Raw genomic sequence first — 27,619 nt, 5'->3', positions numbered from 1 at the left:
CTTACTCACTCTTTGCTACATTTTCATAATGAACTTGACTGCAATATAATATTCTAATATAAATCTGTTTTACCATGGCAGAACTATCACCAATACAATGACGGCCATAATGAGCCTCAGAGGAAGAAGTGGGAAGGTTGCTTTCATGAAGACCCGTCTCTACAAGATAATCTGTGGTGAGTTTGCTTTAACATAATAGTTTTGTAACAATGTTTTAAATAATTGAATATAGTAAGCAGAATAATAATTCAAAATAAATTATTTTAGTTGGATGACTCTACAGAGCATGCTCTAATATTATATATAATACTCCATTCTGGGTTCTAGACTAACTCTACCGGCAGCACTGGTTACTACCAACTGCATTTTGTTGCTCGCTCCAGCACATGATTATAAATGACCTTGCATGTTGATAAATACTTATTATATTTATATACTTGAAACATTGGCCACAAAAGTTGATATTTGCTAAATATTTTAATATTTAGGTTAGCGTTTGCTAATACTGATCTGTTGTTGTTGTTTTTTCCCCCTCATCAGACGCTGTCTTGAGCTCATTTGATACAACTACAACAAAAGTAGACGAATACATGGCCAAATACTTGAAATATGCACCAGAGAGGATGGGTGGCGGTGACAGATAGAAGTCACAAGAAGGGAAGATGTAACCAGCCGTGTTCAATGTTTGGGCCGTGTTTCTAAAGGTTAAAGTTCGACATGTGTAAAATTGTTGTTTGAAATGTTGGCACACTTGCAGCCATGTAATAAAGCATGTTTCTTACGTCAGTGGAGGGGGGAGGGGGGGGGGGCACTCAGTTTCAGTCAGTCTCATGTCAATCTTGAGTACCTATAGAGTAGCATTGCATCCTGCATATCTCCGAAAAGTCTTTATTTTTATTATAATTATAAAAGGAAGATGCGCTGTTCCGAGTCTTTCCGAAAAAAGCTGTGCGGCTGGGGGCGTATCGTGTGGGCGGAGCTAAAGAATGTCGAGCGCGCGCCGCTGTTACTGTGTTGAGTGCGTCTGAAAGCTGCGTCATCCCTAAAAGCGGGAAAAAACTTTATTCAACATAAAAAATGGCTTTTAATCAGATACAGTCATACATCTATGATCCGGAATCAGACCCAGAGGCTGAAGTTGAACAGGAGCAACATCAAAAACGACTAGAGCAGGACATCTCTATGTGGTATAAGTTACACTAACTATATAATATGCTTAGTAGCGGCTTGTGTTATTTACACATTTAGGGCCCTATCTTGCACCCAGCGCAATTGACTTTGTACACCGACGCATGTGTCATTCCTATTTTGCACCCGCGCAAAGCGCGCTTTTCCCTCCACAGAATCACGTCGCTAAACCAGTGAATGAACTTGCGCTCCCTGGGCGGTTCAGCGCAAAAAAGGAGGCGTGTTCCGGCGCAAACAATCCCTGGTGCTATTTTGCTGTTCCATTAAACAATTGCGCCACTGACCAGAAAAAACCTAGTCTAAAGTCAGTGGCGCGCATACACTTTGCTCATGTAACCTACACAGATGCAACAGTTATTTTTGCAAATCATAAATTGTTACACTAAAAAAATATTAACACGAGATGACGGAAATCATTGTGGTGTGCCACGAAGATGTGAAAAAATAGGCATAAATCTAGCTTACAAATGATTCAGGCTAATTGTAATAATTAAGGATAAGACCTGTTTGCCCAATAGTGGCAAGACATAGGCTATATGTATATAAGGACATCTGACAAATTGGTTTGTCCGTCAAGAACCAGGAAAAAAAATCGACTGAAAAACTGAAAAAACTGAAAGACTGAAAAAAAAAGACTGTGAAATCACCTTTACCATAATGTACAACATTACAACTTCACTTCTCTGTCTTTCACTGCTCTTACAAGCACATCAGTCTCCTCGGCTGTGAACCGCTCCTGGCGTGCGCCTGGTAAATAGCCTACGCCATAATAATAGCAATCCATAATGGAACTTGCCCACCTGCTTTTAAAGGGAATGTTGGATGACGCTCGGATTGGTTTATTCACGTTACGCCCAAACCACACCTATGAATAATGAAGCTACTTCAGACCAACCCATTTTAGATTTGCGCCGGGCGCAAGAGCCATTTATCCCGCAAGGAAAATAGCAACAGCGCCGAGACCCGCCCACAAAGTTACTTGCGCTTCGCGCGTTGACACTTTCGTTTCAGATCGTTAAAATAGGGCCCTTATACTTTAATTATATCGTGTGTGTGTGTGTGTGTGTTTACGCGTGGTTTGTGTAGACATGATTTGTGGTAAGCGGACTGGTTTTGCGCCTCAGGCTAGTGTTTACATAGAAAGACATGGAATAGTAGCGCATTTGAATGAACCCAGCAAACATTAGGACGTTTAATGACCGTTGAAAAGACGTCCCTCCGACACGTCCCGTCATGGTTGAAAAATAGTTCCAAAATGAAAGTTGAACGGACGTCTTCGACGTCATCTGGCCGTGAATACCACGTCTTTTCTGCGCGTCCCTGGACGTCTAAATGCGTCGTCTTCTGGATGTTTAAATGTGTCGTCTTCTGGATGTTTAAATGTGTTGCTGCATAATTTAAGTGTGTATATATAAGCCTGCATATAAAATAATCACACACCCATTGTGTAACATCGTGAAATGCAATCAATTATGTCTTGGTTTACACCTTTTCACAGGTTCTAAAAAGGTTCAAAATCGGTCCAGTCAGACCTGAACGTCCATGAAACGTTTTAATCACGTGTACATCACAGACAAGAACACATTTGTGGACATAAGCAAAAAGAAGCATGTTCTGATTTAGAAAAACATTTTATTGTTTTTGAACAGCCACAGATTTTCTTCTTTCATTAATGTTTAACATCCATTAACCAAACTAAAATAACAATTACAAAATACTGAATTATCATTATATAAAGGGATAGTTCACCCAAAAATTAAAACTAATTTACTCACCCTCACGTTTCAAACCTATGAATTCCACATTTCTATGTTCTGCTGAACACAAAGATGTTTTAAAAATTGTTTGTAACCAAGCAGGTCCCGCCTCCCATTAACTACCATTGTAGGGAAAAATGATTATGGTAGGTAATGGGAGGTGAGAACTACTTGGTTACAAACATTCTTCTAGGGTCTTTTCTGATCCCAAGGGACGTTTGCTCAAATAAAAATAAAAATGTTCCCTTTGTGCAAATGGCATGAGACTTTGTACGGTTGTCAACACTCTCTAAATCTACAAATAAAAACAATTAATTGGATTGATATTTGTTTTTATGTTCGTGTGACAAAAAAAGTCACACTCAGGCCGCTTAGAAAATGGACAAAATTCATCCTCAAAAACAACACAGAACACGCATACAGAAATGAAGTGGCACACTTCCAACTATGCATAAAACATCCACAATGCAAAATGATCATGCTCAAACACACACTTACAGGAATATTTGTTCAATTTGTTATTGTTGTTCAGTTCATTGCATTTTGATGTTCATGTTGTGTATTTTTTACTCAATATGTAATATAACTTAATTTCTGTAAATTTTTGTTCTGTTACAGTTAGTAACTGAAGTGTACATTCAATTTGTAGAATTATAAGAAAATCAGATGTTTGAAATAAAATGACAAATTATAAAGACTCTGGTTTGATTCTAGTCATAATGTAACATTGAAAAAAAAAATTTCAGTCAAAAAAAAAACTAAACTTTGACAAAATTAATTAATTTTAATTGTTATAATTGTGATTTCATAACATTTAGATATGAATCCAACTGAAAAATGTCTTTCAGTCAGTCAAATAGTAAGCAAATAGTGGAGCTTTGCAGCCATTTACTGGTAAAAGTCTTTTTTTTGTATTATTATAAAACTGTATTTTCCAAAGGATGGGCAAAAATCTTACACTAAACAATGTCAAATTATCCATGTTATCCCCACGAATGAAAGTTAGAAATTTGGGTCTTTTATAAAGTGAATTTTACATAAACTGATTTTGTGTTTTAATTTATTTATATAAATTTAACAATTATTATAAATTCTCCAAAAACTGTACAGATGTTGAGTAAAAACATTAATAAACAGAGTAAAATTACAATTTTGTTACAAAATTACATTTTGTTGCCTGGGGTGTAGACCCTGAGTGACCCTGAGTGTAATTCCCAAATGAAGAGGGTTAAACAAGGGTTAAAGGGTTAGTTCACCCAAAAATGAAAATTCTGTCATTAATTACTCATGAAGCTTCGAAGCGTTATGAATCAGTGAGCCGAATCATGATTCGGATCGCGTGTCAAACCGCCAAACTGCTGAAATTTGGCTCACTGATTCATAACGCTTTGAAGCTTCATGATGGCGTGTTTTGAAATCGTCATCACTATGCAAGTCGTTATTTAGGGTTTTTTTGCGCACAAAAACTATTCTCGCCGATTCATAAAGTTATTTTAGAACCACTGTAGTGAGATGGACTTTGTAACGACGTCTTTAGTACCTTTTAAGGGTCTTGAGAGTGAACCGTGCCATTGAGCCAATGGAGGCCTTTCTGAGCCATCAGATTTACACTACAATATCTTAATTTGTGTTCCGAAGATGAACGGAGGTCTGACGGGTGTCGAACGACATCAGGGTAAGTAATTAATGACAGAATTTTCATTTTTGGGTGAACTAACCCTTTAAACATCTTTATGTTCAGCAGAACATAGAAAGGTATACAGGTTTGAAACACGAGGGTGAGTAAATGACGACAATTTTCATTTTTGGGAGAACTATCCCTTAAACACATTAAAGTAGTTATTTTGTTTGTAATTTTTTGTAACCATCACCAACAGTTCGTCCTGGAGAGGGATTCGGGTGTTCTGCCATTGCTGCATCAATCTAAGAGTCCACCTATTCACAGCATCTGAGGGAAGAGAATATATTTATTTTTTTAAATAACAGGAAAATTTTGAGGTAAATGACATGCACTTATTTTCAAAATGTATTGAAAAAATGATCTCACAGCTCAATAAAAAAATAAAAAAACATGGAACAAGATGAATGAATCATGAGTTAAACATTAGAAAAATGTAATCAACATGCATTACATATTATTTTACTCTATAAAAGATGTTCTGGTCTAAATGGGTGTTAGTGGGGGATGGAAGCATTACTTTCTGAAAGAAACTCTCAAAAGGCTACATTAATAGGTTACAGTAATAACTTGTACTGTATCATTAAACGTGTTTAAGTTGAAAGTAACGTTTAGCCTACTAGCTAATTCTAGACAAACCTCAAAGTAATTCTCTGTTGACAACGTGGGCATCATTTCTCTCGGTTCCTTCATGTTAAACAAGTAAAACTCAAGTAAATTTATCAAATACTACAAAATGTACTTACCCAACAGTAGATTTTTAATAATATATCAAACTCTCTCCTCAAGTCCTCCTCGTGGTTGTAGACAGGAACGGGAGAACGCTATCTCGCGAGATAAGAAGCGCGCTTATTTAGTTCAACATATTTCCCCACTCTTTGTGTATTGTTGTTTGGAGTGCTTTTACAATACACAAACATACACATATAGTGGCCAGCTAAACAAATGTACACACTATACATCGCATGCTCCATTGATCAATACCTGATCATGTTTGGGCTACTTGATGGGCATAGGCAAAAACAGACATTTGAAGCAGTCTTACTCACTGCCTGCGGTTCCAACGTTGGGACCTTTATCGTTGGGACCGCTCCATCCTTCAGTATTAGGCGATTTGAAAATGAGAGAGAAAATTGAAAAGAGTTCACATGTTCCCTTGAACAATGTTCGCTCTAATTTCTTTTCTCGCTGAGCAAAACTTTTCTCTGGCGGACATTTTGGTCACCTGAGCAAAAACATTCTTTACCTGTACAGCGTATGTAAATGCACACAAAAAAAGTGGATTCATCATGCAATTATAACTTTTAACTTTAATGTGCCATTTTTTATTTAACCATTTATGTAACTTAGTGAAATATTAGATACAAAAATTAAATAAAAAACAGTTAATTCAGAAGTCACTAAATTAAGCACATTTTATAGTGCTGTTAACTGTAGTCTTCTTTACCAAGAAATACTATTAAAATCTCCCAGGACAGTTTAATTCTTTATAATATAATATAATATGAAAAAAATTAAGTGGTTACACTGAGATGGTTCTTAATGTGTTTTTGTACAGTAATTTATTGGCGACAGGCAGCATTAAACCAACTCTATTAAATGTTTTTTTATTGCTGATGAATTTCCAAGTATAATAGCTAAATATGTTCAAGGCAGGGCTCTCTACAGTACCACGAGAGCAAACCTATAAAGAGGCATCAAAGATGCTAAGCTGGTCTACAAGAAGAAGATAGAGAAACACTTTACTGGCAGCGACACAAGGTGGGTGTGGCAGGGAGTGCAGCACCTGTGTAAGGAGAACTCTCCCCTTTAGGAGCTGCCAGGAGTTGAGTTTCCTTTTAGTTTGATCAATTATGGGTTTAAAGGTCTTTAACAATAATGATCCCTAAGTAAGTTACACTATCTTTTACAGGAATGTTACAAATACTTGCTAGTTCACATTTATTCATTTTAAGATAAAGGCCAGAAACACTAGAAAAATTATTAATATTAATTTGCAATTGGAATTTGGTCACTGTTTTTCAAAAAAAGGGTTATATCATCGGCTAATTGACTTGGCTCAGATGAGCCGATCTGGAATCTTTTCTGTATGTCGTCATACGGGGAAAGGTTACCTCCCCTTCCTCTGCTTTGCCAGCCCAGAGAATTTGGAGAAAATTGATTCCGTTTCACAATGTCAGCACAGGCTTTACATACAGACCTTTACCATATGGATTCGACAGCACCGCCACAAACAGTGAGTAACGGTGTTCATTAATCCCTGATCTGTGATCAGTGATTTCTGGGTAGGGTTGCACCAGTTCTTTCTTAAATTGGAACGTAAAGTCCACACTAGAGGCTTAGTAACTCTAGATAGTTTGTAACTCTTTTTCGGTTGCACCATTTGTTCTTAAGGCAGAACGTAACAAGTAGGTCGTCCATAAAGTAATGCAGTCGCATAATATGACGTTTACCCTCGATTATCCAATAGCAGCTTTTAAATACGTGAGCAGAAGTTGTGTTGAAATACCGTGAATTTCAGTGTCCTTCATTATTATAACTTATTTTGCCTCAAGTAACCAACGGTAAAAATAAGTTTCCATTAAATATACTTAATCATGAATAACATAAGTGCTTTTATATAAATAACATTCAGAAGCATTCAGTATATGAAACGACATTAACAAGGATCAATAAATAAATACTGAAACAAAAAAAAACATACGAAATTACATTTATTGTTTATGACTGATTTTATTTGACATCATGACATGCCAGATGCACGCAGCGGCGCACAGTTTTGGATGGTTTCGTGTTGAAGAGCTGCAAATAAAGTAATCTATTCACATAATGTTTTCTCTCTTAAAATGTAAGTGTAAATGTCAGCATTATCATATATGTGTAAAGAATTGAAGTCTGTCATGTAAAACAAGAGCTTATTATGCAGTTCAGTCAGTCTGCTTTATTATTCCAACCACTACTCCTGATCGGAGGCTTCCGTAAATATTTAGTTTATACGTAGAGTTACGCTTCAACTAAGTTTAATGGTGCAACGCAAAAATATTTAGTAGTGCGTTAGTTGTAACTTAGTGCCCATTTACGTCAAAACTAGGCTAAGTTCTAACTTACGCACAACTGGTGCAACCGGCCCTTGATGTGTAGCTAATTATACAAGTTCACACAGACTTTCTTTCTAAATCGTTTAATAGGCTACTGTTTATGCATCAGTGAATCAAGCCAGTGAGTAACGTTAAACGATCAACTTCACATCGTTTCTGTTAGTAGCATTAAACAAATCTGTTATTTAAATGATTACAGAGAGTGATCAAACAACACTGTCTTTATAATGGCTGAAGCTGTCAGTCACACGTTGCGAGTATATCTGCAGTGCACACTTGTCCAAACTGCCATAAAAACGAATGACACTTATGCTGCACAACAAAGTTCTTACTGTATTCATATCTATGTCGTGTTTGCTGTTAGTTGTGGTGGAAGCATTTTGTGAGAGAAAATGCGTTGCAATGACGAGATCACTGCATTTACGCGATCAACAGACTGCCTGTTAACTCAATGCTCGTCACTGCAGCTTTTCATGTGATGGGAAAAGATCGAAAAATAATGCTACACTACAATAATCAACACTTTCACGATTCGTTCATCTCGACAGCTGTAATGGTAAAAAAACGTAGTCAAAGTATTCGAGAGGGGTTCCACATATTTACAAAGTTTGTAGAATAAGGTGGAAGAAGACAGAGTCGGCGTGACTGGAACTCGTGTTTATTCAGAACTCTCAGATACGAACAAAATAAACTCGCGCTCACAGCGCTCTCAATAACTCAGTACAATATAACTTTCTCAGCAATCTTTCTCCAGCTCTCCGTCTCTCTCTGGCAACGCTTGCAGACCTCGCTAAACCACGCCCCCTCTACCACATAAGCTAATACTCATTTCAAATGCAAAGATGTCAGCCAATCACAACAGTGGGCGTTTACACTGAAGTCTCACAGCAGACATGCCCCTTGAAACAGAGCATTCAAGCCAGAGGGCTAATTTCAAGATAGAAAAAATGTATTTTATTTCAAAATTATGACATTTTGTGATGTACATTTAGTCATTTAGCAGACGCTTTTATCCAAAGCGACTTACAAATGTAGTATGTAAAAATCATACTAACAATATAACCTCAGGAAACATTATCAAATAAAAAAAAAATTGGGCCGTGGGACCTTTAAGTCAAGAGAGTGAACGCACATTAAGAAAGGAATGTTATTTCACTATTTAAGATTTTAAGGCCGAGCTTACGTTTTGGTAGCCCGTCTGAAAAACACATAGCCCTGGGACGTTGGGCTTTGCGAGCCCTAGCCCATACATGTCCGAGTCTGATCCCGAATCGCAATGAACCAACAAAACCACAAATAAAGGATTCTCCAGCCTTTGACGGCATGCTAATGTTCAGTTAGACACGTACACATAATCAATAGATATCAAACGATCTGTAACAATGCAATTATATCACATATAAAAAACATTTTTACTGGCCTTTATCTTAAAACGAATAAATGTGAAGTATTTGTAACATTCCTGTAAAAGATAGTGTAATATACTTAGGGATCATTATTGTTAAAGACCTTCAAACCCATAATTGATCAAACTAAAAGGAAACTCAACTCAAAGGCTGAAGGTATAGCCGACTGATATATGCCTCTTTAACTTTATATCTTGAGGAATAAAGAATGAAGCAACATAGAGACGGTTCTGCGTTTAAATAAACAAAATTCTTTGGCCGCGGCCACCCCATAGCTCCGCCCCTAAGAAGGAGATATCGGACAACCCTGTCAACCCTGTAATAGCCTACCTCTTTTTAGTTCAAATCTAGACGTAGTTCCATGTTTAAATTTGATTGAGAAATTTCATTTATAATCACTAATATAAAGACTAATTGGCCACCAATTATTAATAATAGTAAAACATTTTTAGGCTTAGGGATAAAGGTAGGCCTAATTAATCCTTGAGTCATAGATGGGAGGTTGGAATTAGATAAACGTTCACAAAAAACTATAATAATTAATTTGTTAAGCTTGTTTGCCCCTGTGTATTTAAACCCCTGTGGTTCCTGTGTTCTTTGTCAGGTCTTGTCCTTCTATGGATGTTACGTGTGCACGCTTGTTGTCAGTTGTGTTTGCGTTCTTTGATCGTGTCTGGATTTATTAGTTTTGCCCATAGACTGTAAAAAAAATGGACGTAGTGTCTGTGACGTCACCCATAGAATTTTGATGAGCAGTTTTGAAGCGTAAAGTAGGGACGAGCTGGCTGTTGCCATCTTGGCAGCGCGTCATCACTCGTCACTCCCGGATAACAGAAAATTGGCAAAAAGGCGGGCCGTGGGCGGAGCTGAAGTTACAGCAGATAAATGTCTATCCACCTGTCACTCGAAGTGGCCAGGCCCTTAATTATGCAGAACTTTAATGCTTTATATAATGTAAACGAATGAGTTATAAAAAAAATCACCCCCCTCACAGTTGTCATGAAGGGCAAAATTAGCTGTATAGACCAAAACCACAATTTAATTTGTACCAGACTGTAAATACACTCTTAGAAGAGATTGAACCTTTGGAGTTCAAAAAGGAACTTTAAAGTGCAAATATGAACTTCTAACTACAATAAAGGTTCAAAGTTGAACCTATAGGTTCTATAATGATCCACTGATTATTTGGCACATGTTGTCGGTTCATTTTAGAACCTTTGTTCTGGCAGAAGGGTTCATATAAGAACCTGGCCTGTTATCAAGGTTCCTTTATGAACCTTAGATGGACTGTAAAGATTGAACTATTTTGGTTTGCTTTTAGCCCCTGAACATACTGAACATGCACAAGAATGAACTTTTTTAATAGTTTCAGATTTAAAAAATTGCCTTGAAGCACTTGAATCATTTAAGCCACTCCATAATTGTTTACCTGTTAGTTTACAAAAAGACTTTAAGCAACACTACAGCCCTGAAACAAAAACACTGCTTTCAGGTTGCTAAATGCAACATTTTTGTAGAGAAGTCAATACATTATAAATCAGTAAACCTTAAAAGAAGTAAAAGAAGATTTTAACTGTAAATTATAAAGTGTAACTACAAACTATAGGGATACAAGTCCCAGTTCAATACATACCTTGGTTTTTAACCACGGTTTTCGGTTCGGTTCTAATGGCTTGACACATCAGTTTTTTACTATTCTATTCTTAGGCGACAGGAACAGCAAGAGGTTAAGGAGAAAAAATAAAAAAATTTATTGCAATACTCTATAAAATATACATTGATTCTTATTAAAGTTACTGTATTAAAGTTTTTCAGTCAAGAGCAGTGAGTGATTTTCTCTTTGTCTTTTGTTGTTGTATTAACATGAAAGGGATAGTTCACTCAAAAATGAAAATGCTGTCATCGATTACTCACGCTCAAGTTGTTTTACACCTAAATAAAGTTATTTCTTCTGTTGGACATAAAATATATTTTGAAGAATGTTGGAAACCAAACAGATCTGGCCCCCTTTGTAGGAAATAATAATATGAAGTCAATGCCTACCATCAACTGTCTGGTATTCAACTGTCTGTGTTCAACAGGAGAAATGAATACAGGTTTGGAACAATATTAGAGTGAGTAAATAATGACATCATTTTAGAGGTGAACTGTCCCTTTAAGGACCGCGTGTTCACCCCAGCTGTCAATTTTAGACCTGCCCGCATCACAGAGACACGCGCCGATTTTACTTTCACTTTAGACATAACCGACTGTGTTTATGTTAACTTTGTGTGTATTTGACAGTATTAGCGCAGTAAGACGACTATTAGTCCAGTAATCACGTGTTTGACAGGCGTTTAGTGTGCCAGCTCGGAAAAGAGCATGATAACCGGCAAGTTGTTAAAACGCATTCAAATAATGAACTTTCGTGATTGTGAATAACTATAGTGTTCCGTGAGTATAACTCTACCACTAACGTGCAAAACGCAAATGCAAAACCGAAAAAAACGCAATTCACAAGCTCGTATTGAACCGTGAATGCCGTACCGAACGGTTCAATATTATATTGAGAATTGTGGCATCCCTACTACAAACCTTCGCTCTTTTACATTGTTTAAATTTTTTACAGTGTTTTATATAAAGATATAGCATAGTCTATTGCAACATCATGCTATTAATTAAAGAATAATCCACACAATTTTGGATTATTCTAGCAAAATGCCATCCAAGAAAGTAGTAATAATAGGCCTATCAAAAATAATAATAGGGTAGCCTAATAATAATAATTATTAGGCCTATTATTAATATTATTCTGCCTATTATTAATATTATTATTATTATCAATAATAATTGTTATTATTATTTGTATTATGCATAACGAAAACAATATTGTTCTGGTTATTTGAAACAAAAAAAAAATTGTTACATTTTCAATAATAATAATAATAATAATAATAATATTATGTATATACCCATTATTATTATTATGAAAAGTTTTGAAAATTGAAACAATTAAATTTTTTGTTTGTAGCCTATAACACATAAACCTTAATAACCTTTCCATCTTTGTTTTTTAGCCACTTTAATTCTGCCAATACTGACATAATTCATTAGCAATTTAATTTCACTTAAGTTTCTAAATGTGATTCAAATTAAATTCATGTTATTTTCTTTTTGCTAATTAAATTGTGAAAGCTTTTCTGTCTGTGCAACGTAAATCACTGAATCTTCAATGGTCTGTCTCGCGCAAAAACCGTTACTTTGATGCGTGTGACGTCAGCAGATGGACGAGAGGATCGACTGGAATATATAGGTAAGACAAAATAAAGTGTCAAAATATCTATAAACCTTCTTGATATCTGTGATAATATAATGTGTAGTGTAATAATAAGGTTGGAGCTCATTATGTGACTCTTAGCAGTAAGATATATTTATTTAAATAACAAGATAGTAGGCTAATAGGCCAACGAGTTATGATTTGGCTTATGGATAGCCTATAACTGAAGGCCTAAGATAGGCTACAAGTGGTTCTCAACTAAAATTATTAACTAATTTACTTTATTCATTTTAATTGTAAACACCTTAGCGTTATTTTTGCGCAATTGCTCAGGGAAAATTACACCATAGAGCCATAAAGTCCAACCAGTATTAGCCTACGTCTTTTTCTGTAGGACTTAATTTGGTATTTCACATGGGTCTCAACATCTCAACACATAACATTGCCCAAACAGTGTGGCCAGCAAATTATCAGCTATACCCAAATTTCCTATGGCAATAAAAAATGTTTTTCTTCAACAGGACGGAGCAAATGGAGATAAAAAATTATTCAAACACTGTTTAATCATATGTGCACATATATATGGTAATTGTATATAGCATAATTAATTATTAATTTAGCATAATAAACTAAATTAATTAACTTATTTAGCATACTTATTCATTTTAGAGCATGATGGATGACAATTTTTATCTCTCTTTTTCCCCAGGTCTCCAACAAGTGAACAATATAACAAGGTGTGTTCAGCCCTTGTTACCAAATACCAATTCTTGAGAGACAGGACAAGAAGGGGATATGTAAGAACATGATAGAGTTTTTTAATACTTCCTTGATATTGTTATCTGGAAGGTGATACATATTTAATTATTAAATGTTTTTAATTTAAGGAGTCATGGCATGAGATGCTTAAGAACAAATTCAAGAAAGAAAGATCACCCTTGGTTGACATTGAAGAGATAAGTCTGCTGCAGATTCAGCAAAGCACCATATGATTTTTGAAAACATCCAACAGACATGTAACACTATGAAGGCAACTAATAGAGAAGTATGCCACATTATATGACACCTTAATAGAAATTTATAGCAATGGATGTCTTTATTTTATTTTATTTTTTAGACTGAGGATCTATCTGTAATCCAAGACATGTATCAAAAGAGACCAAGGTTTGAAGAGGTAATAGTCACAAACAGAAAAATCGAATTAAAATAATTTAAGAATAGGTTAAAGTATACAGTTATTAAATGAGTGCATGTGTTTTTGTTGATATAATCAGGAGAAGATGAATACAGCATATAGGGATCCACTTGGAGAGAATGAAAACAGAATGCTTGAAGAGGACACCAAATGTCAGACTTTTACAAGACTACATGGGACGGACAAGGAATGAGAGGACAGACATGAAACATCATTCCACAAAATAAATACTATCATGATATCCAGCCCTTTAAATCCCCTCTATTGTGAGTAGAATTGAATTCCAAATATGTATTCAAAGCAATGAACATTTGTACATTTTTGTTAATACTTTTGTTGTTGTTGTTGTTGTTGTTAATAGCTTGTATTAGAGTTGGAAAGCATATATGAAAACATTGAAAAGTACATTCTGACAAATCTTGCCCTGGTGGCACAGAAAGTTATCAATGAGTGCAACAGAAGAGAAGACGGGGTGGATATTTGAGCTGAGTTTGGCTGAAGCGGAAAAAAAAACCATGTTGATTTGAAGGTAATGATTATGAATATGAATGAAAATGTATACTGAATCTCTGTTTTATAATAAATATACAATTCACAATTAACATAATATCCATGGATATTTTCACAATTTTATATTTAAGGTCTCTCAATGGCTGTTGCTGTCCTGCTGCTTCCACTTTTATTCAAGGAGAGTCCGAGATCTCTATATCTTATCAATGAGGTAGCCTACACTATACCTATAAAAGTAGGTTTTTATGCCCTTTATCCTTGAATGTGTGCAGGTTCCACTATAGAGTGGTGCAGGTATGACGTCAAAACCCCACACCCTGGTTCCCTTGAGATTTTCTTATGGGGTTTTACAATGTTTGTTTTTTTCTTTTTTTCTGCAAATTACTCTTCTGGGTTCTGACGTCATACCTGCACAGACTATAATAGGGTTCTTGCAACCAAAACATTCATTATTAGTTTTTGACAAAAACATTCTAACATTGGGCAAATTTAACCAGTTATGATGTCACAAAGTCATATATTTCTTAATGACCTTTTTTTTTGTTTACTTTTTTTTTTCAATGTTTTTTTTTACAGATGGTATTTTAACTGCTATATCGTTATATCTAATATAACATTATCCTCTCTTTGTTTAGGAATCCCGTAAACCCAACCCTGTGCTGTACATAAAGGGACGTGTCTTGGGTGGAAGGGGCGAAGGTCTGTGAAGTGGATGATTGACCATGGCTCTTGTTTTTTTTAATGGCAATACACTTCATCTTCAACATTGAGTATGCTGCAAAGATGAGAAACACCCTGATATTTGTTGAAAAGTTTTTTAATGTGGCATAACGCAGAAACCAAAATACCACCCACCGTGATTAAAATGGCCATTTTTTTGTTTGACTGAATATATATATATATATATATATATATATATATATATATATATATATATATATATATATATATATATATATATATATATATATATATATATATATATATATATATATATATATATATTGGAATATATAAATACATGGAATGGGTTGTTGTAAGCATTAATATTTTCTGAATATATATAAATATATAACCAAAAGTGTGTGGGTGTGTAAATGCATGTAAATACATGAAATGGGTTGTATTTTTCCCCTAAATACTGTGAATATTCAGTTCCATTCAATTATTTTTTTTATTTATTTTTTTTCATGAAAGAATATTCTATATTCTATATTAGTTTTAATAAGTCTTCGTTTGTACTTTGTATCCAGTGCTAAAAATTGTATATGCCTATATAAAATAAATATTTAATGGAGAATAATATGTTTGGTATGTGTTGTGAAATGAGATTAAAGTAATGGATAATAATAATAATAATAATAATAATAATAATAATAATAATAATAACAACAACAAACATGCATGCATGCTAAAAGCGTGTCTAAAAAGGTTCAAAATGGAACCCATGCGGTTCATTAATGCACCTTTAAGTGAAGGTTCCAATTAGAACCTTTTCCAAAAGGTTCAAAAATGAACCTTTAAGGTTCCCCCACAGTTGCAATTTCCAGGAACCTCAAAAGGTTCATTTTTGAACCTTTTCTTCTTAGAGTGTATGTTTTATTCTGCTGTAAAGTTGGCCATTCTAACATGGGGCTCAATGAGATTCTGCTCCCTTCTGGAGCATGTCCCTAGTGGCCAGTTGATGAATTGCAGTATATGTCACTTCCGTATTGGTTTCAAGAGAAACTGCGGGAGGTTGCTGCTTGGTTTTGCCTAGATTTACTTTTATTATGTTTGTTTGAATTAATATTTGCTGCATATATGGATCCTACTCTCTTTCCTCTGAAACAGCCACCGTTACAGTCACATATATCCTTATCTAAATTGTAGTGTGGTTTTTGGTGAAGTGTACTAAAATAAATATCATCAGATTCGTCACACATAACTTAAAGGGTTAGTTCACCCAAAAATGAAAATAATGTAATTTATTTCTCACCCTCATGCCGTTCCACACCCGTAAGATTTTTCAACAGGCTACTTGCACATTTTACACATAACATTTACTATCAGAAATATTCAATAATATTGAAGCAAGATTATCTTGTTCCGAATATCAGCTGATATTCATACAAACAACATGACTGAAAGTGAGTGTGACATCATCTTCATGAAACAGCTCAATAATTTAAATATAAGTTAATATTGAGCAACTTATATTTTAGACAAGTTATTGACAGTTTTTATTTTTGCTCCGCCAACGAACAAGTGAAACAAAGCCACAACCGAACTGACAGCTTGCGTCTCTATTGTCTCTATGCAGAACAGAACACAGTTCTTGTATGAATAAGTAAATGATTCAAAGACTCATAAAGACAGTCGTTTGTCGTCACATACTGGCGCATCGGTGTAACCTACAGAAAGAAAAATCCCTGCCACCAATCAAATCATGGCACATACTGGCCATTAATAACAAATTTATTTACAAAGCAAATATGAGCACAATTAGGCTTCAGTTCATCTTCGATGCACTCTAAAAACTTTTACTATGATTTACTCAATTTACTCAGATTTGTAACATCTTTAGTTGATTGGAACTTCTTAAATATTGCCATTATGGTGAAATGGGGATTTTCAATGCTTTAGCTATTTTCTTACAGCCACTTTCTATTTTGTGCGGCTCAATCTTTTGCTGCACATCAGAACTATATTCTTTGGTTTTACTCATTGTGATGAAAGATGGCCTTTGTGTTTCCTCATATTAGTACTGGAACAGGAAGTCATGGCTGGACAATTATATGCTCCTAGTTGTTACATGTCTAGTCTGTTTTGCTTGTCTTTGAGTTAGTTCCCTTGTTCAGTTTTGCCATCACCGCCATCTCCTCACCTTTGTCATCATGAGTTCATTCCATCACCTGTGTCTTGTTAATTAGTAATGTAATTCACCTGGTTATCCTTGTCTGCCCTGTGTATTTACTCTTGAGTTCTCCTTCAGTGTTTGTCGGTTCTCTTTCCCATATACTGGTGTTTCTGAGTGTTCCCTGTGAGTTCTGTCATTAAAGTTCCTGTTCCAAGTTTTCCTTCTCCTTCGCGAGTTTGATCAACACTAGTATTGTAACACTAGTCACCCTAGTGTGCTTAAAAAAACGTAAATATGAATGGAATATGGGGAGAGCGGGGCACAACATGTTTTGTTTTTCCCACATTAATTGCACACATGTCTAGTACAAATATGTGGTTTTGTTTCATTAATACAGGGTATACTTTTTTTCTTGATTTATCCCGAAAGAATGGAAGTGAAATGTGACAACATGCCCCATAGGTGGGAAACATTAAAGGTCCCATGGCATGGCATTTTTCTATTATTTTATAATGTTTCCTGAGGTGTACTTATATTGTTAGTATGATTTTTACATCATAAAATGTCATAATTTAGAAATAAAAGGCATTTTTTCAATACTGATGTTTGCCCTGTGGCTGAATGCCCTGTTACAAGAGGCGTGTCTGCTGTGAGACTTCAGTAAAAACGCCCACTGTTGTGATTGGCTGACAGGGGGGAGGGGGCGTGGTTTAACGAGGTCTACGAGGCACGAGCAGGCACCAGCTGCTGACATACCCCTATTCCACCAAGGCAGAGCTAGAGCTAGATCGGAGCCAGAGCCTAGTTTCAAATTGGTTCTTTGTGTTTCCACAGCCAAAGCCCCATCTCCGAGCCTGGAAAAGTGGTTCTTAAGTAGCACCAAAACATTGCTGGGCTAGAACAGGGCTAGAAGTAAGAACCGATTACGTCAGGCGCTGGGGGCGGTGTCAACAAGACCAACACAAACTTGAGATCCGCCATTGTTGAAATAGCAGCTAATGGAGCTAACAGCTGCTGCTCGTTTGTAATCTCCGTCTATACAAATTACGGCGAACTGCATGAATCCGTTGGATCCGCTGTGTTTTCGTTGTGTTTTGATGCCGATGTAGGATCGTAAAGCCATGGGAATCAACAGTAACGCAACGTTTGCATTGTTGATGGAAGGCTTGTTCGCAGCGGTGCTGTGCAGAGACCGATCGCCGTATGATAACGAGTCCAGCGAGAGCATACGACTCCTTATGCTTTTGATTCACTCATGCGTTTTTTATCACACGTGGATCGGTGTGCGCAGCGGCGATGCATCTCGAACAAGCCTGGGGTGTTTGTGTTTCCCGCTGCCCAGGGTTGCCAGGTTTTCACAACAAAACCCGCCCAATTGCTACTCAAAACAAGCCCAATCGCGTTTCAGGTGGGCTTCCCCGGTAAAAATCACATTTGGGGGTAAAATATGTGTTTTTTTGGCATGGTTGCCTACTAAAATTCGCATTCCCGGGGCTAAATATTACACAATTGGGGTCGCTTCAAGCCGCGGTCATGAAAAAAAGCCTGTGGCATAACCGCAGACATGGCAACACTGCCGCTGCCTCGCTAGCGTTGCTGAGAAAGATGAGACGTACACAGTGACGTAAGACCTGGCTCTGTTGTGGCTCTCAGCATGTGGAAAAGCAAACGGTTCTTAGAAGGCTCCTCAGTCGAATCAACTATGAACTGGGACTAGCTCTGGCTCTGGACTAGCTCTAGCACTGCCTTGGTGGAAAAGGGGTACCAGAGAGACGGATGGACCAGAGTTCACTTCACATCAGTTCTGTCAGTCTCAGATCAGTGAACTGTTGTAGTTACAGCATATACTTCAGGTTATTAGTCTATTTCTAGTCGGAGGGACTGTCACTCATGTCAGAAAGTTAATTATGGATCAGCGCTGACTGGAGACGCGAATCGTTCAGAACGATTCAGTCCGATTTGGTGAATTGGTTCGGTTCACTAAAAAGAACCGGTTCAAAAGAAAGATCGTTCGCGAACCGGACATCACTAATGTACCAGAGACTGAGCACAGCGATTGCTAACAAAGTTATTTATAGTAACTACTGAGTTATGAGAGAGCTGTCAGCGCGAGTTTATTGTGTTTGTATTTGAGAGTTCTGAATAAACACGAGTCCCAGTCACACAGAGTCCGTCTTCATCATTATTACCAACTTTGTAACACATACAAAGTACCATTACAGCAGTCGAGATTAACGAGTTACAAGTAAGTGTTGATAATAGCATTATTTTTAGATATGTTCCTATCATATGAAAAGCGTCAGTGACGCGCATTGAGTACACAGCGCAAACAAAGACACAACAAAAGTAATCGAATGTAATCCAGTTTATTGTGGGGATAGCTGGCTAGCCCGTATACCCTCACGCTTACCCCCCTTCTGCTTAATCTCGCGCCGCGTTTGGTGCCTCCGCTGTGGGCGAGATGCAGTACTGGGGGTCGGGGATGTTGAAGGCCGACCGGCCAGTGCAGCCCGAGCTTCGGCGTGCGTGAGGTTAATCTCTAAAGAGATGTTACTCTGCTGATGTTGAGCAGAAACGACTGTATGCACATTTTAGAACAGATAGACGCGACGAGGACGTACAAAAACATTGACTCACAAGATAGAAAACACGAAAACACCGTTCTGTCTGGAGAGAGAGAAGCCGCTGCGTGTGCACGAATAATAAATAATTAGCTACACATCAGAAATCACTGATCGCAGATCAGAAGGAACTGAAAAAAGACTTCTGTTTTCATTTGTACATCCAAACACTGAGAAACTGCCAGCGTTCACTCGTTCATAAGCAATGATCGCTTGCATGGGCGTGCCAGATTCTCTGGGCGGAGGAAAGGGAGGTAACCGTTCCTGCTTGGACGTCAAACCAGGAGACTTCAGGATTGGCTAGTCTGGCCTGTCATTTTCTCAAAGGCAGAGAAAGACAGCCAGAACTCGGGTTTACACCGATCAACATTTCTATCCACTTGGGGACAATATTCAGGCTAGGGGAACTCATATTAATGTTGAAAAACCTCATTAAATGAAAATTTCATGCCATGGGACCTTTAACATGTGAGGGGCACAATGTAACATGACCAAATGACAGCTTAAAATGTTATCTGACATAATCAAAAAATTTGCAAGACAAACTAAAATATTTTGTCAACAAAATACATTTATTAACTTTTTAAAATAAAATAATAGCATTTTTTTGTCATTTAAAAATATACTCATTTTTGAGTTTGACAACAAACACATCGCTAAATACAGCTATACAGCATAGTTCAAAACATAATAATAATGAATAATTTCTGAACATTAACTCTGTGATTATTCACCTTTTTCTCATGGTTTCTCAAAAGAATTCATAAAAGTATAGAATATAGTGGCATATTTCTAATAGGGGCTCATTGTAACGCAGTGCTACAACGCACCCCATTTGCACAACTGGGATTTAAATCGCGTCTCGTGTCTTCTGCTGTTAGATCAGCATTAAAGAACGATCTCAACTGTTAAATAACATATATAAGATTAAAATAATATCGGATTTGTATTATTTTAAATAAACACAAAAAACAGAGATGGAAAAATAAACTTAAGTAAGAAATTTACTTTTGCTATGGTTAAATAAATGTTCAGTGATATCTTCCAGAGATTTTTTAATTTTGGCGCAATTTTTATATTCATATTTCATATTATACTCATATTTTCCAAGGGTGCCAATAGTAGTGATGGGCATTGTAGTATTTACACTATTTGTATCATGTGAATGAAACCGGCAGACAAAGATCGGTCTAGAACTGAACTGGTGTAACTAGCTAAGCAAGTTACATATGTCAGCAAACTTAAAAGTTTCCATTTGGATATGGCAACAACTGGAGATTTCTATATGCAAACATGTTATCTAACCTATTACACAAACTCCTGATCCAGTATAAAGGCATACATTAACCATTTTTTTTGTAAGGCTAAATGAAAATTTTTAAAAGACTTCCATGATGTTTCAACACACACAAAATTCAAAACAAATTTTAAACTTTATATATACTCATTTAAGATCATGTAAAATACGAACATGTATAATCTACAAATTAAATGATAATAGTGTATTTGTGTTTAATCAAACATTTAACATTTGTATTTTCAAGGGCATCACTTTTGTATTTGTTATGCATTTCTTATTTTGTTCTCTATGAAAAAAAAAACCCCATCAACATGTAGCCTACATACTACCCTGGGCCACTAGCAGTGTCTAGCAGTGGTAAAGTTACCAACTTCTGAAAAATTACTCAAGGGCTCAAACCAATACAAAGCCAAACCAACAAATAGTGATAAAGAGTCACTACATACCCACTCAATACCATCCCAAAGACTAGAAGAGTCATGAAAACAAGATTCTTATGGTGTGCCATTATTCCTGGTGTCCACAATGACATTAAGCTATAGACTAAAATGGAGGTTGAGTAAGAGGAAGAGAGATTTAGATCAGAGAAGGAGGAGTGTGTTACCATGGTGATTTCAGAGTCAAATAGACACACCATGTGGGGCTATAAGAGAAGTAAATGATGCTCAAATAGCAAACTTTGTCTGACAAATCTCAAAGCCAGTAGTCGACGAGAACATAATAAGCCCCAAAGTCTTCAGGGACAAGACTTTTTGTCTATTTGAACTCTCTTTTACTATTTTAACATATATACTGTGAAACTCATGAATATGAAAGGATTGAAAATAATCAAAGATATTTGATATTTGATATTTGAAATCCAACAAAGAAATGTGCTTTACTGTTTTCAACACATTTGCTTATCACAAGGACCTGGAAGACAAAAGGCAGGCCTGTAGGCCACATGAGGTGCCACACCTTTTTGTGTGACAGTGGGGGAAGTTTGGTCTGATTGGTCAGTTTAAAAGAATACATTTGGTTTCAGTCACATGGTCAAGGAATAGATAAAAGGATTGGAACTGTGTCTCTCTCTCTCTTTCTTTTCCTCTGGCTCTTGAAGTCATCTGGGCTTCTTGTCTTTGCTCTCTTCTTCTCTCTCCCCCACTCTCCCCCCCCCCCCCTCTCTCTCTCTCTCTCTCTATCTCTCAGGTAACATTGTATTCATGCTGTACGATTAATGGTATAAGTTTATCATCTCATCCATCCATTTTGAAACTATTTTAAGTGTAACCATAACCAGATTTTGTCATTAAATCCTTTCTATTACAAATACTTAGCTTTGATTTAGTGTTGACTTTGAAGTGCTCCCTATTGCAATACAATATAGTCATATTATAGCAACGCTCTCCCACATATTTTGCTATTGTAACTGCGCTTATCTCCGTCGTTGGTATGAGTTGCAGTGGGTGGAAATAGACAAGAAATGTACAGTTTTCTTCCATCTTTCTGATAACGTTTCTTTAGTCTCTGGCAACCCTGTAGATTGAACCATCTACAGGAGTCCACTCTTACAGATGGTGCTGAAACCCGGGATCCCTTGCAGTGAATTGTCTGAAATTTACTTTGATCTGTGTAAGAATGAGGACATTTTTTCACAGTTGATCTTGTGAATGGATTAAAGCTGACCTTCTTTGGGTAAGTCTGTTTTCATTGTTTAATGGTTGAAGGAATTGCATGAAACAGAATTTAGAAGGTTTTAAATAGCTTCAATAGTCCCATTACTGTACAATCTGTGAATATTCAGATAATCTCCTCGGGATGAAAGGGAAAATTTCTAGTGACGTATTGTTTGCTTTATGGAGTGAAAAAGTTGAGCCTACACTGTTAGACATTTCTGTAATTTGTACAGTTATTTACTATATATCACCCAGTATAATACTGTAAATTCTCTTTACAGTAAATAACTGTAATTCCCGTTGCATCATGGGTATTTTCTATGACGTCAAACACCAAATACAGTGATTTCCTGTATTTTTTAAAAATAAAGTATAATACTGTATTTACCACAACGGCCTATTTGGCACAATAGGGATCGACAGGATTTGCTTTAGATTTATATTAGGAACCATCAGTGCAGCGTGGAAAGTTTCACCCGAGGAGAGAGCTCACGGTTCCAGAGAACATGTGAGCTGTGTCCGGACACCCTGCGAAGATTTTTTCATCCCCCGTGAGAACGGCAAACAAGCAAGGTAAGTGTGATTTGTACTATCCGCGGTTGTCTGCACCCCAATTTTAGCTTGTCAGCATTGGTGCTAAAAACTGAGGTAAATCTAACGTTTTATGAATTTATTGAATTAGATTAGGAACCGGTGCAGCGTTGTAAGTTTTGCCCGAGGAGAGAGCTCACAGTCCGGACAACATACTTTACATAACGTTAGGTTATCATTTGCTTAAACTTTGCTGCTAAAAACTGAGGCAAACCTAATGTTTTATTTAAAAAAAAAAAGAGTTTATTGAATTAGATTAGGAACCAGTGCAGCCAGCGTTGTGTGTAACGTTACTGCCCGAGGAGAGAGCTCACGGCCCGGACAACATACTTTACATAACGTTAGGTTATCATTTGCTTAAACTTTGCTGTTAAAAACTGAGGCAAACCTAACGTTTTATTTAAAAAAAAATGAGTTTATTGAATTAGATTAGGAACCAGTGCAGCCAGCGTCGTGTGTAACGTTACTGCCCGAGGAGAGAGCTCACGGCCCGGACAACATACTTTACATAACGTTAGGTTATCATTTGCTTAAACTTTGCTGTTAAAAACTGAGGCAAACCTAACGTTTTATTTAAAAAAAATGAGTTTATTGAATTAGATTAGGAACCAGTGCAGCCAGCGTCGTGTGTAACGTTACTGCCCGAGGAGAGAGCTCACGGCCCGGACAACATACTTTACATAACGTTAGGTTATCATTTGCTTCAGCTTTGGTACTAAAACTGAGGTAACATAAACCTAACGTTTTATTTTTAAAAAGACTTAACGTTAGTGAGTTTATTGAATTAACTTTACCAATACCATGAAGATTTTGTTTATCGAGCATATTAAGCGTACATTTAGGACGACGTTAGTTAGTAAATTAACGTTGGCCACTAGTTGCAAAAATAATGTCGTTAACAAACAAAGTTTACATTTGGATTGACATTATTTATTTTACATTTTAGATAAGAATACCAGGAGCCTGCCTGTGCTGTGCGACACTGGAACTCATACAACGGTAAGTAACGTTAGTCCTCTTTGTTTCTCCACATATTACTGATAATTCAAAGTTTTTCTTGTATGTTTTAGTCGGGTCTGTTTAACAGAATCACAAAATTATTTAGTTTTTCCACCTCTTTTTAGCTGTAACTAGCCATGTACCATGTTTTTTTTTCATAAATTATATTATCTAAAATAATCCAAAACTGTGTTTGTCCAGGACTGACAGATTATAATTTTATTTTCTGGAATTGAAGCAGTCCTGGACAATTTTTGGATGATTTTGGCAGATGAAATATAATTTATGAAAAAAACATGGCAAAACTTTAGAATAATGTTGCTCAAGTGCAAACCTGAATACATTTCTGAACACAAAAGAAGATGAAGAATGTTTGTAACCTAACAGATTGAGGCACCATTCACTTCTATAGTAATTTTTTCCTACCATGGAAGTGAATGGTGCCTCAAAATTGTCTGTTTACAAACATTCTTTAAAAGATTTAGAACAACAGGGCGAGTAAATGACAGAATTTACTTTTTTTTTTTTTTGGTGAACTATCCGTTTAATGACGGACCATTATTCTAAAGTGTTACCAAAAACATTTAAAGCAAAGGCACTAAGGGTGATGAAATTTAAAATATCTTTATTCTCTTAATTTTCTCTTGCTTTAAGTTTTTTTCGTGAGGAAAAACCCAGAGGAGGGAACAAGATGCACCACCAAAACCAGAGTGAGTCGGAAGACCGGGGAAGTTGTGAACAGGAAGACAACTGTAATCAACAACAGAGTGTCATCCTTCCTTCGCCACCTAATGGAGTTTGAATGGAAAAACTTGGACTAGGTGAGACACTTTTTTAATAGGATATGTAATGTACACAGACACTTACGCTGCATTCACACAGGGCGTCATGCCGGTTAGAAACTTTGTCTGACCTGAGACAGCGCCAACGCCACGTGACAGTGACGTATGGCATCAAAGCACCTCGAGAGCGACTCGAGAGCAGTCGGCTAATACAGCCGGTGCAGTTTCTCCAGAGCGACTGCACGGACTTTGATGACACAGCTGTTCCACGATTGGCCAGATTCTCCGCATGACAGCGATCACATGTGTTTCGTGTTTATTCTAAAACCTTCAGTTCCTCTAATGCGCACAAATCTCTTTTTTTATAACAGTTAAATCTCTTTTCATGTAGTTGCGTTGTTATATTGTCATGTTTATCAAAATAAAACAGATGAAAAACATAGACCCCCACTTCATTGATAGTTTAGGCTTGTATGTTAACTTTATTCTTGTACAAACACACGCTGTATTAAGTAGTGCATAAAGTATTACATGACAAAAAATGTCTCTGAAACATCTGTGCATTGACAAATATTGCATTTATTTCACTTCAGCTGATAAAGTGTGCAAACACAGTGCAAGCATCACTGCGGGAAGCAGAAAGTGTCAGACTTCACGTCTCCGTTTGCAGCTCCTCCCCGCCTGCACGCGGCTACTCTCGCCGATTGGTTGCATCCGGCCACAGCTGATGTCCAACACACCTTTCAACTTCTGCCGCTTGCAACGTGAGTGAAGCGACGCGACGGAACCCACAATTCAGTTCAGCAACGCATGACGTCAACCATTCAAAGTAAATGAGAAGCGTCCCGTGTGAATGCAGCATTAAGTTTGAGGATACCTTACTAAAGCTAATGCAGTACACATGTAATCCATCCTGCAATAAAAGGTTACATTGTTGTTTTTGATTAAATAGTTTGTGAAATCATGTTGAGGTGATTCAGTAATATTACTTTTTTGGAGCATGTAGTTTGTGCTGCTGCTACTATTATGTACTAACAGTTTTCTTTAGTTTTTTACTCAATATCAATTTTGTTAAGCTAATAACAGAGACACCTCTCTAATATGCAATCAGGTTCAGCATCACTACAAAGTACATTCTTCAAAATATTCATAACATTGAATCACCAGCTAAAACAAAAACTGAACATTTCATTTCACATCTTCATGAAGGCATTGCAGGACTGAATTAGACTAGACAGCATACGTTGAGCTAGGTGTACCTCAAAGTGTTAACTGTCTATAAAATAGTATTTTACCATTATGATGAATTGTAATGAGATTATTATTTTTTATTAAATTCCAACAGTGTAAAATGTTTGTGTATACTCAAATTGTATGACTAACTTCATATCATTCTTATCTAGAGGGACTTCTTGCCATAATGGAGCAGAATCCTGGTTCCTGTTTGAAATCATCCAATGTGGAAGATGACACAGATCGGTACAGACATGAAACTTGTGTTTGTGTTGTGTTGTGATAACTTGTTTCAGAATTAATTTGCTCTTTGTTTATATTTTATTCATGTATATGTGTATTTTGCACCAAAGTTACAGTATTCTTCAACCAACTATTTACAGTATTCTACCAACTATTTTCTGCAGAGTTTTTAAAATTGTAGCTCAAACAATAGTGTGTGGCGCTAGCAAGGTCATGGGTTCAATTCCCAGGGAAAGCAAGAACTGACAAAATGTAAAATGTGTATCTTGAATGCAATGCAAGTCGTCTGCCAAATGCATAAATGTAAATGTAAATAAAATGTAAAATAAGTGATACATGATTTTCTGAAAATAAGATTTGATTCGAGGATGTTTTAAAGTGAACTTTTTCCACACATTTACATGTTTAAGTTAAAGCACTTAAAATGTTTTAAATAAAGAATTTTATATTTCATAATAATTTTCTGTTTGGATTACTTCTGTAGGATAGATTAATGTAAGAATTAATGTAATTCAGTAAGTATTAATTATTGAATAGGATTAGGATTAATGCACTGTTAACCAAGGTTTACAGTAACAGTACTGTATTACAAAATTACAGTAACATGTAGTTACTGTAAACTGAAATGCGGTTATTGTACTGTAAATCTCAAATACAGTAACTTACTGGCAACAGTGTTGCCAGTAAGTTACTGTAAAATCTCTTATAAATGTCTAACAGTGTACCTTGTCCAAACTCAAGAAAGAGTATATTGGAATTAAAAGTTCAGATGATGAAATGTTCAGATATTGGGAATTAAATGGCAGACATCAAAAGAAATCAAAACATGGTGAAATAATTGAGGCGTTAAACTTCATAAGTTGTAAAAGGCTACGTGATGTGACAACACATCTATTTTCAAGTAGATGCGAAATGTAAAGAAGTGGATTCTAAAAATGAAGAAGCAGAAAAGTCTGAGGCAAAGATTCAAGATCTTCAAACGCAGTTAGATAACTTTGAAGGGATTGAAAATAATCAAAGATATTTGATATTTGAAATCCAACAAAGAAATTTGCTTTACTGTTGTCAACACATTTGCTTATCACAAGGACCTGGAAGACAAAAGGCAGGCCTGTAGGCCACATGAGGTGCCACACCTTTATGTGTGACAGTGGGGGAAGTTTGGTCTGATTGGTCAGTTTAAAAGAATACATTTGGTTTCAGTCACATGGTCAAGGAATAGATAAAAGGATTGGAACTGTGGCTCTCTCTCTCTTTCTTTTCCTCTG

At 36.3% G+C, this 27,619-nt stretch overlaps 1 protein-coding gene and 1 long non-coding RNA gene across 2 annotated transcripts in view; one reads left to right on the top strand and one right to left on the bottom strand.

The window, feature by feature from the left end:
• The window catches only part of LOC307124504 (histo-blood group ABO system transferase 2-like), a gene marked incomplete at its 5' end in the record, with an annotated part of 29,959 nt that extends 8,579 nt beyond the window's left edge, over nucleotides 1–21,380 (bottom strand). The window contains one exon of the mRNA XM_079813736.1: nucleotides 21,295–21,380. Within this exon, the coding sequence (XP_079669862.1) occupies nucleotides 21,295–21,380 (86 nt within the window). The remainder of the gene's footprint in view (nucleotides 1–21,294) is intronic.
• A 540-nt stretch (nucleotides 21,381–21,920) lies between these two features.
• LOC307125749 lies at nucleotides 21,921–26,805 on the top strand. Its single transcript, XR_013816418.1, has 6 exons — nucleotides 21,921–22,522; nucleotides 22,939–23,076; nucleotides 24,041–24,093; nucleotides 24,748–24,914; nucleotides 25,469–25,704; nucleotides 26,279–26,805. It is a non-coding gene; the product is annotated as an uncharacterized lncRNA (long non-coding RNA).
• The last annotated feature ends 814 nt before the right edge of the window (nucleotides 26,806–27,619 follow it).

Source organism: Gobio gobio (assembly GCF_949357685.1).
Source record: "Gobio gobio genome assembly, chromosome: 4".
In the NCBI taxonomy this organism is placed as follows: domain Eukaryota; kingdom Metazoa; phylum Chordata; class Actinopteri; order Cypriniformes; family Gobionidae; genus Gobio; species Gobio gobio.
The sequence above is the reverse complement of the archived record's forward strand: the minus strand, read 5'-3'. Positions and strand labels throughout refer to the sequence as shown.